The sequence below is a fragment of the Pagrus pagrus genome (assembly GCF_965226575.1).
Source record: "Pagrus pagrus genome assembly, chromosome: 1".
Taxonomy (NCBI): domain Eukaryota; kingdom Metazoa; phylum Chordata; class Actinopteri; order Spariformes; family Sparidae; genus Pagrus; species Pagrus pagrus.
In genome coordinates, this window is record NC_140185.1 from 24,255,967 (window position 1) to 24,275,635 (window position 19,669).

At 39.4% G+C, this 19,669-nt stretch overlaps 2 protein-coding genes across 7 annotated transcripts in view; one reads left to right on the forward strand and one right to left on the reverse strand.

The window, feature by feature from the left end:
• The window catches only part of myo1ea (myosin IEa), a 53,428-nt gene extending 42,260 nt beyond the window's left edge, over nucleotides 1–11,168 (forward strand). The window contains exons 20-29 of one of the 3 annotated variants that reach the window (XM_084353906.1): nucleotides 2,820–2,934; nucleotides 3,022–3,191; nucleotides 3,283–3,428; nucleotides 5,235–5,381; nucleotides 5,486–5,643; nucleotides 6,352–6,441; nucleotides 6,557–6,761; nucleotides 7,572–7,607; nucleotides 9,353–9,522; nucleotides 9,621–11,168. In XM_084353906.1, the coding sequence (XP_084210032.1) occupies nucleotides 2,820–2,934; nucleotides 3,022–3,191; nucleotides 3,283–3,428; nucleotides 5,235–5,381; nucleotides 5,486–5,643; nucleotides 6,352–6,441; nucleotides 6,557–6,761; nucleotides 7,572–7,607; nucleotides 9,353–9,522; nucleotides 9,621–9,697 (1,314 nt within the window). In that variant the 3' untranslated portion in view covers nucleotides 9,698–11,168. Of the gene's footprint in view, nucleotides 1–2,819; nucleotides 2,935–3,021; nucleotides 3,192–3,282; nucleotides 3,429–5,234; nucleotides 5,382–5,485; nucleotides 5,644–6,351; nucleotides 6,442–6,556; nucleotides 6,762–7,571; nucleotides 7,608–8,120; nucleotides 8,277–9,352; nucleotides 9,523–9,620 lie in introns of those variants that run through there. The other 2 variants (XM_084353908.1, XM_084353907.1) reach the window with 2 other exon arrangements.
• A 3,132-nt stretch (nucleotides 11,169–14,300) lies between these two features.
• The window catches only part of rnf111 (ring finger protein 111), a 32,258-nt gene continuing 26,889 nt past the window's right edge, over nucleotides 14,301–19,669 (reverse strand). For 3 of the 4 annotated variants that reach the window (XM_084349691.1, XM_084349693.1, XM_084349692.1), the window contains 5 exons: nucleotides 19,355–19,435; nucleotides 17,559–17,654; nucleotides 17,096–17,182; nucleotides 16,562–16,665; nucleotides 14,301–15,068 (listed from right to left, as the gene is read on the reverse strand). In XM_084349691.1, coding sequence (XP_084205817.1) covers nucleotides 14,951–15,068; nucleotides 16,562–16,665; nucleotides 17,096–17,182; nucleotides 17,559–17,654; nucleotides 19,355–19,435 — 486 coding nt within the window. In that variant the 3' untranslated portion in view covers nucleotides 14,301–14,950. The remainder of the gene's footprint in view (nucleotides 15,069–16,561; nucleotides 16,666–17,095; nucleotides 17,183–17,558; nucleotides 17,655–19,354; nucleotides 19,436–19,669) is intronic. The other variant, XM_084349694.1, reaches the window with a different exon arrangement.

Here is a 19,669-nt window from a genome sequence, read left to right on the forward strand (position 1 = left end):
TGCAAAGCAAAAACTTGTGCACATGTTTAACTTGTACAGACGTGGAACTCAAATCACATGTCAGCAGGCAAAAAACTGAACCCACCATTTTTTACACTAAACACCATAAAAGGGCACTAGTGTCCCGAATCATGCTCGAATCCCTGCTGCAGGGGAGGAGATTGAACCCGACCCTTGTACCACGTCAGCACTGAGTCAACACAAGCACAGGCTGTGGTTGCAGAGTTTGGGGGGACATCGTAAAGGCTTGTCTTTTTCCACCATAACTCCTTTTTTTCACGATTCCTATGAAAGCAGCGCTTGTGTGTGAAGCCTCTCGCTTATGAACATTTGTACACATCATCATGCACGGCCGAGCATGCACGTGCACACACATAGAAGTATGTTTGGACGCTAATACACAGACATCTCAGTTTTAATTCAGGCCTTACAGCTGATCCTGAATGCCTTTACTTATTCAATGCAGCCGTGTACGCCACCATCCCCCACACTGGCAGACTGAGAGTCCGAGTCATTGAGGTGTGCTTATGAAACGCAAATATCACACAGGGCGGACCGCTGAAATGAGCTGCCAGGCTTCTTAAAACAAGCCTCTCTGTCTGATAAGACACTGACACCAGCTAATTAGTTGTATGACTGAAGCGTTTTGTGCCTGTTGGATGTAATAAGTAAAGTTTGTTTGGCGAAGAAGAGATTCTTGGTGAGTGGTGATGGATGAGCTGTGGCTTACTGTCAGCCGGAGGTCTCACAAGAGCTGTGTTCAGTGCAGACAGCAGAGAGTCGTCGTTTATGTGTAAAAGTGAATAATTATCTAATTATTGTGACATTTTCAACTCCAAGATAACTTATTTGATGTTTTCTGCATATATATACATGTTTATCACAGTTATCACAGGACTGTAATAATTTTTCAGTTAGTGGATCATCAGAAAAAGAGTCAGCCGTAATCCTGATGAAATCTGATCATCAATCGGTGCTTTTGTTTCTTTCCTGCTTCTAAAAATGTGAGCGTCTGCTCATTTTATCAAATAAATGAAGTCCCCTTATTTTGCATTTATTAGCAGTGTACAAACATGTAATTGATGCTTTATGATATCAATCAAACTTAAGTTTTATTATCAATATATCAAAATATTAAGAAATCAAAAATGGATTTAGAGACTCAGTGAAATGAGTAGTAAAATAATATACGATAAAGAATAAAAGATAAATACCAGCAATAAAAAAAAGATAAAATAAAATATTACACATAAAAATATATTATAATAAAATATAATATTATATAATAATGATAATGACAACAACGATAAACAGAAACATATAGATACAGTTCTGTATAAAATATGGATAAAAATTGATTAAAAAGTATAAACATTAAATCCATAAAATTAAATGGCACTGCATAAAAGCCAGACTGAATAGAGGGGTTATATAATACATTATAATGTAGTTACAAGCAGATATAAGGACATTTTACATTTAATGTTTTTTAATGTACCATATTTGTTAGCAGTTATAACCTCTTCTTTAAAAGACTATATCTTATATCATTACATGTGTCTAACTTTATTTTCATTACTTGGTTGATGAATTAATTAATAAAACGTTTATATCTGCTACAACCACATGTATTAAATGTTGTATGATGCCTATAAATGCTAAATAAAGTGTTGCTTACCAACTAATTGATCAATTAATCATGTAAATAAATGATTTTTTAAAATGTTACTAATACAATAATCCTTAGATAAAATCCTAATAATGCTCATTTTAAGCAAAATCACTTCCGGATCATATAAACCAAAAACCACACCTGCTGTTTGTCCTCGGATTTGTCACCTGGGAAGTTAAACACTCATCTGGTCTCCGTCAATGACTCAGTGAGTTTTTCTCCTCACAGCCTTTGTGATTGAAGTTTGATCTGCTGTGTGTCCGTGTTGTTTGTGGTTTGTTCCTGTGGCCGGCCGTGTCGATGCCAGGCCTGTTACAGCAGTGGGCAGGATGTTTAGTCTGGGACGGAGTGGGCAGAGAGTGTGATTGCGTGTCGAGAGGCCCATCAGGAAATGACATAGATTGGTGAGAGGACTGGTGGTCTGTTGGCCCAGAGTCAGCTCAATGACATAATGATCCAAGAATAACATAATGTTTTTTAAGTGTAGTCTGCCTTAAAACAATACTCAACAAGCATGACACTTAGTAGAGTGCTTACCTCCACCAAGGCCCAACAGTGTCCTTACATTCAATCAAGCCTAATCCAATATCAAACATTTAAATCTGCTGGATCCAAATGTTTTATTTTTATTTCACTTGATCAAATTGTACCACCTAAGTACGCATATTTTTTTTCATCAAGATCCATGATCCGTGATCCCTTTAGAAATTAACGAAAATGTCGAAAAAACACCCCGTCTCACAATGTTAAAGGAAGCTAGAAAAAATTCCTGGATCCGTCTCTTTATCTGGATCCACACCAACAGTTAATGGGGTCTCTTCTGGGCCGAGACCCATCCTCCATCCAAGTTTCATGGAAATCTCTTCAGTAGTTTTTCTGCAATCCTGCTGACAAACCGACCAACCAACTGTCGGATAACGACACTGCCTGTACAGCAGTTAGGAGTCAAACTGTCTTTCTGACCTTGAGAACAAATAAAGAAATCAGTGAGATCAGGAGCACATATTTGTCTTTGTGTATTCAACTGTACGCAGGCATGTTCAGTATGTATGTGCACTCATTCCATCCATTCAGTCTGTTCAGGTGTGTTTGGGTTTGTGCACCGAGGTATGTCGGTCTCTTACTGTATGTCTCTTTGTGCTCACAGCTCTTTCTGCTGGAAGAGACGAGGGAGCGCAAGTTTGACGGCTATGCCAGGACCATCCAGAAAGCCTGGAGGAAATACGTGGCCCGTAAGAAGTATGTCCAGATGAGGGAAGAGGGTGAGTGAAGTCTTTACAGCTCTGTTTGTCTCTCCAGCTGCCTCTGTGTGTCTCCATCTCTCACTCTCTTCGTCTGGGGTTATACAGCTTCTGATCTGCTATTGAACCGGAAGGAGAGGCGGCGACACAGCCTCAACAGAAACTTTGTAGGTGACTACCTGGGCATGGATGACCGGCCCGAGCTGCGACAGTTCCTGGCCAAGAGGGAGAAGATCGACTTCGCAGACAAAGTCACCAAATATGACCGCCGCTTCAAGGTTGGTCTGCTTCAGTGTGATTTCTGTGGCCAAACAACTGACAAAACATGTATGATTAACAGTCTTCCTCTTTATGTTCTGCTATGTTCAGGGGATTAAAAGGGATCTGATCCTGACCCCAAAGTCTGTGTACCTGATTGGAAGAGAAAAGGTGAAACAAGGACCAGAGAAAGGGCAGGTGACAGAGGTACTGAAGAGACGGATCGATGTGGAGAAGATCTTGGCAGTGTCTCTCAGGTACAGAGTGGTCCCTTCACATGATTTTTCCTAGTCTAAAATACATTTTTTCGATGATTCCGACAGCGATGTAACATCAGCTTGCAATTTTGCTCAAGTATTTTATGCTTCAGGTGGTTTTAATGAAAACTCAAGCAGGCCCAGAAGTCTTTTTTTAGTTACATGTTCCTCATAATGTTCAAGCCTTTATTGTTCCAACAACACCTGTCCATATAAACAAATTCATTCTACCTGCATACGTCGACTTTGAGCGCTGCATCCTGCCGCTCCACCACCTCCAGCTCTCCAGTAAATTGAACTGCGGCTGCACTCTTGAAGGCTTCCACAATATACTTTAACAGTAAATCGAGATCACAATATTTAATGTCCTCTTACTTCTGTTCCCAAACTTCACATGATCTTATTGACCAGCAGACTCAAGCTACGTGAACACACCAATAGAGTGATGTTGTCTTGGCTCTTCCTTGGGTGACGTATTGCAAATAATGCAACAAGAGTTATAGCTTCCAACATCACGGACGGGGAGCTTGTGCCAAAAAAGATATCTCTGATGCAATATTGTGAGAAATTCAATGTCTGTTTCAAATCTGATTAGACTATACCGGCCATTTCCAAACTGAGAAAAAGATCGAAATTTAGATTGTGGATTGTAATTGCGATTAAATAGACTGTAACATCATTTTTTGGCCAGATCTCAAACCCCTAGTTTCAGCTGTTAATTCAGGGGGTTTCCAGCTCATGGACAGCCTTTGTCAAGCTAACACTTCAAACCCTGGGCCCCCCCGTGCAAAGAAACAGCCTCTATAGATGGAGACAAATTAAATGAAAGAAAAAGAACAAAGTAATATGAAATAACTTACCTCTCATGTCCAAACTCCAAGGTGAAACGTGTTAATGTGTTACTTTACAGTTGATGTCTTTATTCAGACAGTCCTCACTGGGACTCAGAGCTCATGTTCTGTTGTGGGAACATTAAGCACAAAATCTGTTTATAAGAAGATACCAGCAGGTAATGAGTTGTTTCCAAAACAAGACAATGACTGCTCAGCATGCAGCAGATTGTTATGTGGGGGCCCACCATATAATCTGGAGACGAAGTCATGAATCTATTTCAAAGCCACAGTCTGGATTTCCAATCACACGAGTTCCCATGTTCCTGTAAATGTCACACAAGGGACACTGAAGACATGTGGAGTATATTAACCCACGCCTTGTGTATACGTCTGTCCTTTTGTGCGTGCAGGTCTCAGAAATGTTGCAGAAATAAAAACATCCTCGTGAAAGAATGCTGACGAGTTTACTGCAAAGAGAAGGAAAAAAGTAAAAGGAGCTGAGAGACTTCTCTGGCCTTTGTTGTCGATGGGAACGCTGTATAACTCGTTTCAGAGGTAGAAATCCCAGAACCGTTGGTGCGAGCATGTGGCTTTTGAGTCAGTGGGGGTAATACAGACCAGGTGGCGCAATGAGCGAAAGCAAGAGTTGTAAAAAGCTCATCAGAGAAAAACTCCACTTCACTGGAAGGAACAAAGTATCCTTGTGTGGGTTACGGGCACAAGCTGTCTTCCCTCTTCAGATGTGAGCTGCTTTGTGAGGCCCCTCTCTGTTTCTATGCAAATGTGAAAGATGATTCTGAGTCTCCATCTTAACCGCTGTCCGCCAAAGCAGAGCAGTGAAGGCGAAGAGCGTCTTTACAGAAAAAAAATGATCTTGTGACTGCTTCTCAGATTGTTTAATGTCACAGCTGATTTGAGGATTTTAAATGTCACACAGGAGCATCTCAGTAACTGTTGTGTTCATGTTTTTCAGCACGATGCAGGACGATTTCATGATCCTGCATGAGCAGGAGTACGACAGCCTGCTGGAGTGTGTCTTCAAGACGGAGTTCATCAGCTTACTGTCCCGCAGGTTTGAGGAGAAAACTCAGAGGAAGCTACCACTCAAGTTTAATAACACGTAAGTAAACACACACAAAATATTTCTTCCAAATAACCTCACAGGGACCATTTATGGAGAATGAATCTGTGGCTCGAGCTCTGAAAACTTTTTTTATCCCTCAGACTGGAGATGAAGTTGAAGAAGGAGAACTGGGGCTTCTTGAGTGGCGGCGGCTCCCGACAGGTGATGTTTGTCCAGGGTCAAGGAGACATGCCTGTACTGAAGCCTTCGAGCAAATCTCTGCAGGTCAGCGTTGGCCCCGGGCTTCCCAAGAACACACGTGAGTATAAGAAGAGCATTATCTCCCCCAAATAACCTTCGATTCTTGTTTTCCAGTCCGGAAAAGTCCCTCGATCACTATTGAACCTTAACAGTGCCTCTCGAACCCATCGCCTTTAGGCCTCTGCAGCCTACTCAGTGGTTGAATCAGTTGAAACTATGATTTGTTTGTCCATCCTATATTCTTATTTTTTTAAAATTGTTTTAATGTTTTCTTGACCAGTGAGTTTATGGTGGCTATAACTCATATTTCTGTTGCTCAGAGGTTCCTTTGTCTCTTTCTTCCAGTGTGGTTAAACCACTGAGTTTTGCTTTCTGTGTACAAAACCTTACTTTCTTTTCTTTTTTTTAAACCCTTCATTCTGAAAAACATCTATTTATGAGACTTTCTACAACCTAGAGTCATGAAAGACCATTAAAAAATATAGAGTAGTCCTCTCAGCCATCTGTAGCAGATCAAGCTTTTGTGGCAGGCGTTTCCAAACTTACCCAACAGTCCGTCGATGAGGCGTAGACTGAAGTCACGTGACGAAGTGGAGTCATGACTTCAAGAGACATGATTCTCATTATTCTGAATTAGCAATAACATTGAAAGAGCATTAATTTTGATTCTAAACTCAATGAAACGTTTTTAACACTTTCGCTGTCCTATTTTCTTCTTACATTTAAATGTTGTGTTGCTCTAAATGGCTCAAAATCTCGTCCTCAGGCCCTACCAGGAAGAGCTTCACTCAGAGTCGCCCCAGCAATTCCAGAACTCACCAGAACATCCCGGCTCGGGCGGCACCGGGACCTCCAGGTACAGCGTTCACGCCAACCATCAACCACCATCCATTCTCTCACATTCCCGCTGTGGACTGTCAAAAAGCACAGCAAGACCCATCTTAATCTTTTTTTTTTTTATCTTTTTGCAGTTGCACACCAGAACGGTGGCATCAAAAACACCAACCACATAGCCAATCAGAGGAACTCGCAGCATCACAGCCAGAGGCATCCCTCCGCCGGCAACGCAACGCGGCCCTTCCTGCCCAGCAACGTCAACCAGCTGAAGGAGCGAGGCAGCAGCCGGCCGCAGCCAAACTTGGACTGTCTTAAAGTGCCAGAACAAGGCGCCGCAGGGTGAGAAACTGACACAGAAAACACAGAAAACGCACAAAGCACACAGTACGTACAGGAGTAGATCACACAGACAAGGAAAACAGACTCTGTGGTTGTGATTTTTGGAGACTTCTCCCGTTGACATATGAAGTAGTTTTGCAGTCCTGTTATTATCTGGAGGTTATTCGGCCTCTCTGGAGCTGTTTTTGATGTCTTGTGTAACTTTAAAAACTCAGCTGCATCTGTCAAGTTTTATATCTGACCCGTCAGAGTCCAGTGTGAGTGCATTTGTTGACATCTCAGTGCCTCCAAATGCGAAACTCAGTGTCACGGTACCAAAGAAAACATGAAGTGTGCAGTGATGAGCACGTCTTCCTGCACCAGAACTGAGAGTTTGTTGGTTCTGGACTGAAAAGTGTTAATTATCATTTTCCTAAAAGACCAGACCCCTTTTCTGTTTCCATTACTGTGAATCTAGATGACTCACATGTTAATGTATCAGTGCCAGACCACTTTGATATGTGACGAATGCTACTAATTATCATTCGAGCTAAGATGACTCAACTTTGTGCCTGTTTTTCTAAATGGGATTAGGTGGGGTCACATTAAAAGCCCTTTCCCATTAAGTACTTACATTCTTGTGTCTCCTCCTTCATTTATAGATTATTCATATTTGATATGTTTCATGTTTCTACTTTGTGTATTATTTAACTCTAAAGTGAAAACTTAAATTTTTTTATACGACACAACCTCGGTACCACAGACACACACTAATACACACACTCGTGTTTCTGTAATTTGCCATAATTTGGATGATTTATTCTTTTGTAGTAATGGAGACAGACGGCCAACTTCAAATGGAGGAATGTGAGTTGGAGTGTTTGCAGTGTTGTGGGTGGTGGTTCAGGTCCAGTAGGACATGTTGATGCTTCTTCTCTTGTACATTTTTGTACAAAAGTTCAAACTGGCTGAAGTAGCCCGACTGTAGTCTGCAACTAATATTTCATTTCCTGCTGCTGCTCAGTTTCTTTGGTATCAAATGGAAAAATTTGTGTACAGTTCATTTTAATGTGATAGATCTTTCATTTCTCTCATGAAAGATCCTCGAAAGAGTTTTTGTAGAAGACTCCCTGCTGTGCTCCTCCTCTGGAGGCTCATTTAAATCTGGGATTTGTTCTTTATTTAGGAGATGAACATTGACTGAGTTTACGTGCACACTAATATTCCACTTTTATTCCAAATATGACAATATTCACAATTAATGATGTGGCTCATGTAGCGTTTTCTGATTAAGACGTGGGATGTATTGATATGATTCAGGTCTACAAAATTGGGCTTCTTACTGCAGTTTGCGACACATGGCCTCTTGCCTGTTTACAGTCATCTCCGGGCGGTTGGAGCAGAGATGCATGCACAAAATAAAAGCCCACATTTCTGGTGGAAAGGAGAGACGCACCTAAAGACTATACGAACATGCCCAAATATCTCAACGCAATGAATGAAAGCGGAGGCTGTTTTCCTCAATGGAAGTATGCAGGGCTGCATGTAAACTGGAATATGAGTGGAATATTCATTTTCATTAGTAATGTAAACAGCTTGGGAGAAATTAGGGCTGTCGCGATATCAGATTTTAACTACACGATTATCATGGACAAGCAAATTCACAGTAATGGTATTATTGGGATAGCTATAGAATTAGAAAAAAAAATAAATAAATATATATATATATATATATATATATATATAGCAATCAAATTTATCTTTTACTTTGTTTTACTGTGTTTTGTCTCATTTTTTGGCAATTACCCTCAAAATTATCATGAATATGGCGATATTGCGACACCACTAGTAAGAATATTGTCTTTTTCTGAATATTTTGTGTGTGCAAATGTAGAGGATAAAAGTTGCTTTCATGTAGAGCCCTCACTGAGACCCATAAATGTTTTCATCCAGTTAATGCATTTATTACAAATGTACAGTTTGCTCATCACTGGGACTGGGGTGATGACATTATTTGATCCTCGGGTAGTTGAGCGGTTACATTTTTTACTCTCAGTATTAATACACTTGGCAATGTGTAAAAAACAATATTTTAAAAGAGAATATACTGTCAGTGGACTTTAATGGATGAATGAATTCAGCCTGTATACAGAATGATAAACTGAGATCTTAAAGGTACCACTGACTCTGGATCAACACTCTCTGCTCTAAAAGGCTTCATCAAGTAGAAACATCTTTTAGTCTTGGTTAAAGTTGAAGTGTGCATTCGATCACCATCTTGTGGCTGATTTTGGAACAACTGCATTTTGTTCAAGTGAAGCAGGAAGCTTCAAACCAAATAATTATAGCTCCAGTAACCTGTGTCTGACACATATTTATCCAGGAGGAAGGAGGAAAAATCAAAATGATAAATTTGGAGTTTTTCTTATAGGACAAGATGGTGATTATGCATGCGCACATTTTTGGGATGTTCTTTGTAAACACCTCACCTTCTTCTGTCTTAACTTCACAGCCACTGCAGCACAGTGAACTGAATGTTTCTTGTCCTGTAGTGCCCTCCCGCAGATGTTGACAGTCGTGCGGTTTCCCTCTTTTTTCCTTTAATGTCTCAGAGCCCACAGACCATCAGCCAGCAGGCCTCCACCAGGAGGAGGACGACCCAAACCTGCACCCAAACCCAAACCCCAGGTGCCCCAGTGCAAAGCTTTGTACGCATACGATGCTCAGGACACAGACGAGCTCAGCTTCAACGCTGACGACCTCATCGACATTATCAAAGAGGGTATGCACGCGACAAAACGGCTGCTTTTTTACCTTAATTTTGTGAAGATGTCAGTTTGATTGAAACGGGACACTAATCTGTTCATGTCTGTCGGTTAGATGCCTCCGGGTGGTGGACAGGACGACTGCGTGGAAAGCAGGGACTTTTCCCCAACAACTACGTCACCAAGATCTAGGAGCTGCCGCTGTATAACACGAGGAGGAAAAGGAAAAGGAGGAGGAGAGCCTGCTGCATCCCTGCTGACCCCCTCAGAGGACGGGATGAAGCTGACAGTCCGAGAGAGAAACACTGTGAGGAGGGAAACTCACACTTCCTCCACTGCTGCCTTCGTAGTAAATGAATGTAACTCTCGGCTCCACCACCAGACCAAAAGACCGTCAGGCTTGAAATGAGGCTCTGCTTTAAAGACTGTTTGACCCTGGGGTCTGTTTTTCCTCCAGAGTACGGAACAAAACTATTTATTGTATTTATAGCTTTCTGTGTTCTCCTTACTGTCATTTATATCTTGCTGAGGATTTGAGCTCAAACATTTTGAAGAGTTGGAATGAAGGATGCTTAATCTGTGGGACCAGGCTGTGATTTTTACTCGACACACGTCTCTCTTTTTTTTTTTTTAAATAGATGAAGGTTTGATTTCTGAATCAGAGGTGGTCGTCTCAGTGACTGCTGCTTTTTACCAGGAATATTTATTTTGGTGCAAAACTCTGTCTTCTTACAGGGAATGGAGTTTCAGTAAATCATCGCACTGTGATTTTTTAATGATTTTAAAACTACCAAAGTCTGTTCCACCCGTGCAGAAAACATTCAGAGGGCAACGTGGTTAATCACCTGGAAAACCACCTTTATCTTTGTTCTTTTGTCGTTTCGTTTCTCTATCACACCAGTATATTTTTCACACAGAGTAGAGGCCATGTATACTGTAACCTGAGCATGCTGTCTGTGGTGTATTAGCACTTTATTGGTACAGGTACTACCTTGGACACAGACATCATCACTCGTTCATGCCACAGCCAGTAAGTCTACGAAGGACAGGTTGCCAAGCTTGCAATAAGCCGAGTTACTGAGGAGAATAATTTGTTTACATGAAGTGATAAAAACAGGCTTTTTCAGATCTGATTCTGTATATGTGTTCATATTGAGGAGTAGGCCTGTTGTCGGTTAGGATTTAAATGAACTGTTTTGTATTTCTTCTATTATTCTCTCTGCTTTTGATACTCACAGGGCTGCTTTATCTCCACTTCAGACTAAGTTCATGACGGATCTCACAGACTCGGGTGAATGGATTTTTGTTTTGTCAAAAAGTCGTTTTTTGGTGAAAGAAATGTGTTGACATTTTTCCGTGGCACTACAACGAATTCCTTTTGCTTCCGTGTGTTTTTTGCGCACATCTTTTGCACTGCTGTTGCATTACTTACACATTCCTAATCCTCATTTGTTTTTGTTTTTTAATCAAATAACCACATTATGCTCTAGTCAGTGAAAACTGCCGGGACTTCTGTCATAGATCTTCTGCATTTGGTCTTGGATGGTTGAAAACATCCTTGTGCAATACAAAACAGTAGATTTTAATAAAGCATGTAATATTGTGTATTTAACTGCTTTGTTTTGTTTTATTATCAGAGAACCCATTAAATGAACAACCATCAGTCTGTGTTTATGTTTATTGCCATATTCACCCGACGACGAGATTTTACAGTTTGTTATTCCAAGAGACAAATGTTGACCAAACCCCACTAAATAATCTGTCATTGTTTACTTAGTTGTTTAACAAATTAATCTAACTGTTCAAATATACAGTATTAGTTGAATGTAACTGTTTATTTAGAAGCAGCGCCGGACTCCACTTTTTCACGAATAAAGTTCTGTTGAGAAGATAATTGACATTACTGAAAGGAGGGTATAAAAAGACTAAAATGTATAAATGTTCTTAGAAATTGTATTATCCAAACTGCATTTCAGTTCACCCAGGTTATGAGAAAAAAAACCTCAGAGTCTTCAATCGTTGCCGTTGAATTGCACAGCTTTGTTTCGTCGATTTGTTTGGTCAATCAGGAATGGGGAGAGAAAACATTTGTATCTAGCTTTATGTGACACCTTCCACTGAGCTGATAGGCCTCCACCCTGAAGGACATTTCAACACACCTCAGCAGGGAAAGCACAGGTGTCAATATTCAGATCAACTGATGGCTGTCACACTGTCATGGAGCACACTTACTAGTAACACCTGTGCTCTTCTTAGCATGACAAGAGGTGATGTTAAAGAGGTCTATTTTTAGAAGGTTTCTTTGGATTAATAATGTGCCTGTAGAAACTTTGCAGGGAGTTTTCCTCCCCGAGCTGCTTTCTCACAGATAAAAGTGCCTTAAACGCCATTAAATGATGCCTAAAGCACACTGACACAATGCAGTTGTTGCACAGTGTTCACCTGCTGCAGTGCACCAACGATGCCACCACTGGTGGTATGTTGCATATGTGAATACTAAAGCTGTGCAGTGAACTACAAGAGCCTAAGGCAATGGAAACATAAACATTAACAGTATTTTTGCTCACATTCACAGTTTCTAACATCTCCTCCTAAGGCTAAAATCTTTTAGGCTTTCAATCGAACATACAGAAGATTTTTTATTCAAAATTTGACTAAATCAACATCAGTATCTCTTTTGATGCAGCTCTTCATGTCTCACTTCTTTGAATGCTCCAGTGAGGAATCCTTTGTGCTTTATGTCCACCTTGTGGCTGCAGTTGGTGCTGCACTTGATCCTGTGTTCCTGTTTTGATGCTTCTTTGCAGGTTTCATTTGAATTCCTGTCAGACCAGCTCTTCAAAACCATTAACATAAATTCAGATGAATTATTTTAAACCTATATATTTTAAATATATGTTTTCTTTGACATCAGTATGCATACAAACGGTACGCTAGATCATCGTTCACTTTTGTTTTAGCTACATATTGTATATTATCAGCCATATTGTTCTTAAACACAGAAGGTGAATGTCTGTCCACTATGACCGCTGCCAGTAAAAGGTCTTTTTTGTTTGTTTTGAAAACAAAGGACTAAATCGATTTATTAATGACTAATTTATACAGGATCCTTTCTTACACCTGGCTCATAATCCAGGCTCTCTTTATCCATAAATCTTCAACTATACTTATTTTTTTGAATCAACATTGTTTTTCATGTTTGTGAAGATGAGATTTTTAGTAAATGTAACAACCAATTATACACAAAATACTTAGGTTTTATGCTTTTTTTTTTTTTTTGTGAATTATCAACTATGTATCTTTATATCTGCATGTTTGTGCCATTTATATATTAGATATTGCTGCCCAAGAAATTATTGAGAAAAATGAAGTTATGAACAAATCAGTGGAATATATCGTACAAAATCATGACCCATTTAAATCCCTTAATGCATTGAATACGAGCAGCAGCACCGACGTGTTAGGAGTGACACATCTTTAAACTCTGTTCAGTATTTGAAGTGATTCCTATTCAACAATTTCAAAGACCGACAACGTTCTTCATAACATTGGTAACCATTTACAATAACTATAATTAATAAATGGTAAATGTACAGTGAGTTAAACTTTAGTTAATAGTTATCGGACTTGTCAATACATTTCTTTATAAACAATTTATTAAGCGATTTAAAAGGTTTATAAACATCAGTTGCCATTTTTTAATGACCATCCAAATGTTTATAGATGAACTACAGTATTTATTAACCATTTACAAAATATAAACATCAGTTGCAACTTTACAATAAACAATTGCTTAATAAAAGGTTTGTAGGGGATGCTCATTTGTTAATCGTGAAACAACTATCTAAGTTTAACTATAATCTTCCTTTTATTAATGGTTATTATAGTGTCACCAAACTATTTCAGAAAATAACACAACATTCACTCAAACATCTGATTATCAAAGAGGACGCCAAGCAAAAGACTCCGTTAAGAGTTATCCAAGTTTATTAATATTATTTTTTAAAACTAATATAAATCCCACAGAATATGATCCTGGTGCCTTTAAGTCAATGAATGCATGGATACCTGCTTTAAGTACTGCATTTCAACACTCCATTCAAAATATCTTTTTTTTTAATTCCTTTTTTAATAGTCATCAGAGTGGAAATACATGGCCTCAGTGCACTGTCATATTCACTACTACTCTCCTACCCTTTTCTCTCTTGTGCAAGTCTATGCGAGTGAGTTAGTCAACAGTATTAGTGTTTTTCTTTCCGCAGCAGCCAAAATGGACGCCGCTGCTCAACTACAGAGAGACAAAAGGGAGGGTGGATAAAACGGCTTGAAGTGTGAGAACAAACAGTAAATATTAATCCCAAATTGAGCTGTGTATTTCCCTCTGAACACACACACACGCTCACACACACACACACGCACACACGCACGCACGCACGCACGCACGCACGCACGCACACACACACAGGAAATTAAAAGTCAACGCCACTGCCGGTATCAAATTGACAAAATGATCCCAGGTCGCAGGCTCATGTGAAATGTCTTACACACATGTAGACCTGAGATCATCTTACAGAACCCCAGTTAACCATCACGGCCCATCTGCAGGGAAACAAAATGGAGAAGAGCTTCACAGCAGATCCCGACAATCGTTCAGGTTAGAGAGAACAGTCAAAGAGAGGGAGGTGACATTCTTTTTCTCTAAAATACATCGGAAGATGGTGATAACGGTGTTTTAGTCGAATGAAGGTGCTGGAGGGAGGTGTAATCGTAGCAAAGCATGTGCATATTCTGGGAGTGAGGTGAACATCGGAGTTTATTTCCACTCTAGAAATACTGGGTGTGCACTAATACAGCAGCTGATCTGTTAACATATTTCCCTAGTTAGGAATGTCTTGATTTTACTTAAAAAACATCTTTCACTAACAATCCACATCTTCTAAACATAAACTAATCAATACAATGATTGGTAAAATGAATCCTGCAATGTTGTTTTTTTAAAAACCGGAGGCTGACATTCTATTCTAGTAAAGCAAGGCATTAGGTTTACAGAAATGCATCTTTACTAGAGCAGCTATCCTCACCTGCAAGTTGTTAGGCCGTGTTAAAGCCCACGTTATATGTGCAAAGAAATGCATTGCAAGGAAACATGCAGAGAAACGAAACAAAAATGACACTTGAGGAAACAATCAAAAGCTACATAAAAGCTTTATAAATACAATAAAATCTTAAACCCTTAATGGAGAAGTCTAACTGTTGTAGTAATATGTGATAGCTGGCACTCTAGGCTCGATGCTTTTTTGTCAGATGTTTCTCTTTTTTATTTTCTCATGGTAGAGCTGCGCAGGTAATTCATGCCATCTTTGGTTGACTGCAGTACTGAAGAGAAAATTAATATGATCTCAAAATAAATTTTCAACAAAACGGGGGGGTGTTAGAAAAACAGCATCAACTCTCGGCAGACAACTGCGCCTCAATGTCCACTCTGCAGATGGGGCACTTCTTATTGGTGAGGAGCCACTGATCCACACACAGCTGATGGAAGAGGTGCATACATGGTAGGCGTCTGAGGGGGAAACACAGGCAGAGGAGAACACGTGTTATCAAATCAGCCTACAAACACACATTTTTGCCATGAAAAGACTAGAAGCTGTAAAGTAGGTGACTGTTATGAAGGCACACCCCAAAAGTTTCATTCTATTTATTATTTGGTTTAAGTTGGTTTTGTATTTAACTTCCTATTATTTACCTGTATATTCCTTTTTAAAATGTTATTGGTCCTTATTTGCTTCTGTATTATTCATTTTTGCTCAGTTGTACTAACCACGGTTATAACTGTATACTACAAAAGGCACTCATAGATAGGAATATTACGCCCTATAAAAAGGATTACATTGTTTGTACGGGCCTTGGTGTAACTCAATAAAAAAGGGAATTAAAAAGGTGTTGACAGAGCCTGAAATAGCTTATTCCTCTGTACCATAGATCCAAACTAGAACTATTAAAGTGATGTGCTCCTTGATTATAATGACGATGGATGTTGAAATTTATTTCGATCAGTTCCCCGTACACTGTCCTGTTGCTGTAAATTCTCACTAGTCACCAAATCCTCGGCTGAAACATTCCAGCAAACACATTAGGTGCACATTTTTGGCCAACATTTGTTACAAACTACAACACTCAGCTGATAAAGATAATAACTAGGATTTAAAAAAATGCAGAGGAGGTTATTATATTACATATTTCCACTAAACCTCATTAACTTTTGGTGCAGAGCTGGATAAACAATGTGAGATAGGGCATTTTTTTGGCATTACAATTTAATTGTACTCATTCTACAAGATCCTAAAAGAGCCTTTAAACATTTGAGCTCTTCATATAAAATTTCAATCCATTATTTTTCACTGACTGCTGCCCTCTGACTTTTATTCAGCGCTGACAAGGCCACTGTTTTAATAAATAAAAATGATAAAACAAGCAAAGTGTTACTGTATTAGCAGGCAACATTTATCAATTAGGAAAACATCAATACTTAAAGCTAGAGGTGTGACAAACACCTGATTCGATCAGAAATGTGCAACGGCCATTTGTTTGCTGACAGTTTATAACGAAGGAATAATTTACAAATACATTTGTACTTTGACCATTACCGTTAATAATTTAAAAAAAGTAATATAGTGTGCTATAGTTTGAAAATATATACTCAAAATCCTTTAAATAATCATACCTGGGTACTGTAAATAATTTAGCAAAAATTTAAAAAACTTTAAAAGTAAAAATGAAATGTGGCTTTGATCACTTTCAAACCAACAGAGGGCAGAAAACCCTCTTAAAAAAAACCTGACTCTGTGCCAAAAAGGCAGTTCCATGAGGCCGGTAATATTAAGGCACTCTGGGGTTTGTTGTTCATTACTACACCTTTGGGGTTTATTTTTAAGAAAAAATGTAAATCTCAGGAGAGGTGTCATGTCTGTGTTCACACACATACACGCCCCTGAAAGCATAATTGAACACATTCAAATCTGTGAGCAGCAAACACCCAGGAGGGGGGCCTCTTACCTGACGTCCTCCCCCTCTTCCAGTATTGACAGACAGATGGTGCATTTTTCTTCTGTGTCTTCATCTGCCCCCTCGTCTTCGTCTTGCTTACCATGCAGCTTTCTCTGTTTGTGGGAAACATTCGGAAACATGACTTTTGATACGCAGCATGGGGTACGTTTTGCTGCCTCAGCAGACTCATTACATATTGTAAACAATCCTATTAAAATTGTCTCAATTAAACACATTAAACTGTTCAGCTAAAACACTGTTAACTTTACAAATACATATTACATTTGTATGAAAATATAATATTAACTATGTTTAGAACAAACACAAAAACAAATCTTTAGGGGACAGAGAGAATGGTCATTTTGTCCTGAAAACAGAAAAAATAAAACTTTCTATCTCTAGTCTCTATGCTAAACAAATCACAGTTATCCAAATCAAAGTTATTCTAGAGCCGAATTCCCTGGCCCCCAAGACTACCACTAACATCTACTGTACATGTGAGCAGAGACATGTTTCCAAATTGATTTGTTCATTATTTCTCACCGATTCTGGGGTTGCGTGCATATTTTTCCCAATAGATGCCCAAGCTTCAGGGGTTAACTGTTGGTCAATGTCTCTCTCCAACACCTTCTGTATTGGGTGGCAGGGTGTTAGATTGCTTATTTAGATACATTTGGAAACCTCTAAGGAAACTTTTGTCTTCACAGCTGCAATCTCACACACTACAGTACTTTTGCTAAACATCAGACGTTTAAAATGAGCACAAAAGACCACTGCGCACTCTGTCCCAGAATCAACTGTAACAGACATGCTCAACTATATACAGTATCTACAAATTACAATTAACATTATATACATGGCTACACATGCACACGCACGCACACACGCAAACACACACACACATACGCACACACACACACACACACACACACACACACACACACACACACACACGCACACACACACACACACACACACACACGCACTCTCCATCACGAGTCCTCACCTTTTTGTACTTGTGTGGGTAAGTGCACCTCTCTATGGTTCCCTGAGAGGCTCCTCGGTTCACAGTCCCCAATCTTTCCTCTAAATGCAGCAGGTCCTGAATGAAAGTAGTATAAACAAAACCACTAAGATAAAGACAGACACACACAACACACCTGGACACACCGTTTCTTGGAGGTACGTCTGTTGCTGACAACACCGTAAAAATTCTAACTTCGATACAATACCTTGAAAAATATTGATAAGTGTAAGTCTTTTGCTGGTTTTGAACAAGGAACCTAAAAAAGGAGGAAGGGTCACTACATCATGAATCTTTCTTTGGTGCCAGACTGTGGTGCCGGTTGTATTGAAGTCTATGGGAGATGCATGGAAAAACACGCTAAAACATATCTACATCGTATGACTTGAAAAATCATTGGTTAACCTACTCTCTGGAGTGTGTTCTTTCATTTTCTAGAGGAATGTCTTTACCAGAAGTGATACGATGTAGATATGTTGGGTTTTAGTGTGTTTCTCCATGCATCTCCCATTGACTTCAGTACAGCTGACACCGCAGTCTGGCACCAAAGCAAGATTCAGTGACGTAATGACCCTTCCTTCTTCTTTGAGTTCCTTGGTTTTGAAGGCTGCACTGCAGTAAAGTGATGTAATTTTCTGAACTTACCAGAATGTTCTACTTGTTCTAATACTACTCTATACCCACTTAGTCCATATATCCACGATTACTGATCAGAAATCACATGAAGTCGGGCCAATCTGCTCCAAAATATTGTGATATTTGATTTTGTCGCCCAGTCGCAACATTTATGAAGTATTTTTGAGAAGATGACAAAATATCGAGGTATATATCATACATCACCATATAGTCTCAAATATATAATAATAATAATAACATTGTTTTAATTATCTTAATATTATTTAAGGGGTTATACTGGCTACATGTACAGCAAAAAAATCTGTTCAGTTGCATACAGGTGTACGAGGCGCTGCTGGTATCGGGTCGATGCATAAACTCGTGTACCACTATCAGAGGCATTTGGAACAACCCTAGTTGATGTTGTGTTAGGTTTTGGCACAGACTACTTAGCTTGGTTTCACTTACAAAAAGGTACGTAAGTTAATAACACAATTGCGTAACTGAACTGTATGGATAAGGATAAGGTCGGACTGGATGAGTGGGTCACGCACAGGAGTCCACACAGGAGAACGGGTTCGTTTCCTAACACAAACCATGAATTCTCTATTTTTTCCGCCATTCTTAAATATCCCATGACTGTTAGAGGACACAAAAATCTACCATCTGCCGAGCCAATCCCATTGCGATGTTTTGCCTATAATTTGGTAGGGGTACGCGTTCTGGCAACAACAATAGCTTTTCCTTCATAAATCCCCACCAATTTAGTGGTTGAAGTCTGTGACTCAGTGAGTTCGACTTGTTTATGAAATAGTCCATGCTCCCCAGAGCTTGGGAATCACACCGCAAACATTATGATTAATTGCCAATCTGCACTGCCAACTGAGTTACAGCAACCTCGAATTTAACAAGATGTTAAACTGAGCAAACTCCATCCAGCGAGGAAGAAAGTGAGACGTGGTTGGATGCTCTGGAATAAGCCGGCAAGAAATACAAATAAACTCATTATTACAGTATCACAGTAGTGATCAGTCATGTGGTGATGAGTCAAGCAATTATAAAGTTAATACTGATGATGGCAGTGATAAATGAAACAGTGATACAGTTTCTTGAGAGATTTAGATTTTTCTTTTTAAAAACACACACAAATAAAACGTCCTCACCTCATAGGTTCTTCCAAAGCCAGTCATTCTAGATGAGATGTACCGAATGTGAGGGTAGGTCACTTCAGATATGCCAGTGTGCTGTGAGAGAAAACGAGACAACACTTTTTTTTTTAAAACTTTGGTAAGACATTTTCTCAAAATAATCTCAACACGTCTCAATCATAAATGTACTTAATCATTTCTGGGTCACAGGGCCCCTTAATAGTTTTCATTTCGTAGATCTTTCAGAAGCTCGGTATCAACAACTGTCCTGAGTGGACAAGTGGGCAGCTTTACGCTTTATTTGACATGTTTACCATTAAAAAAATGTGT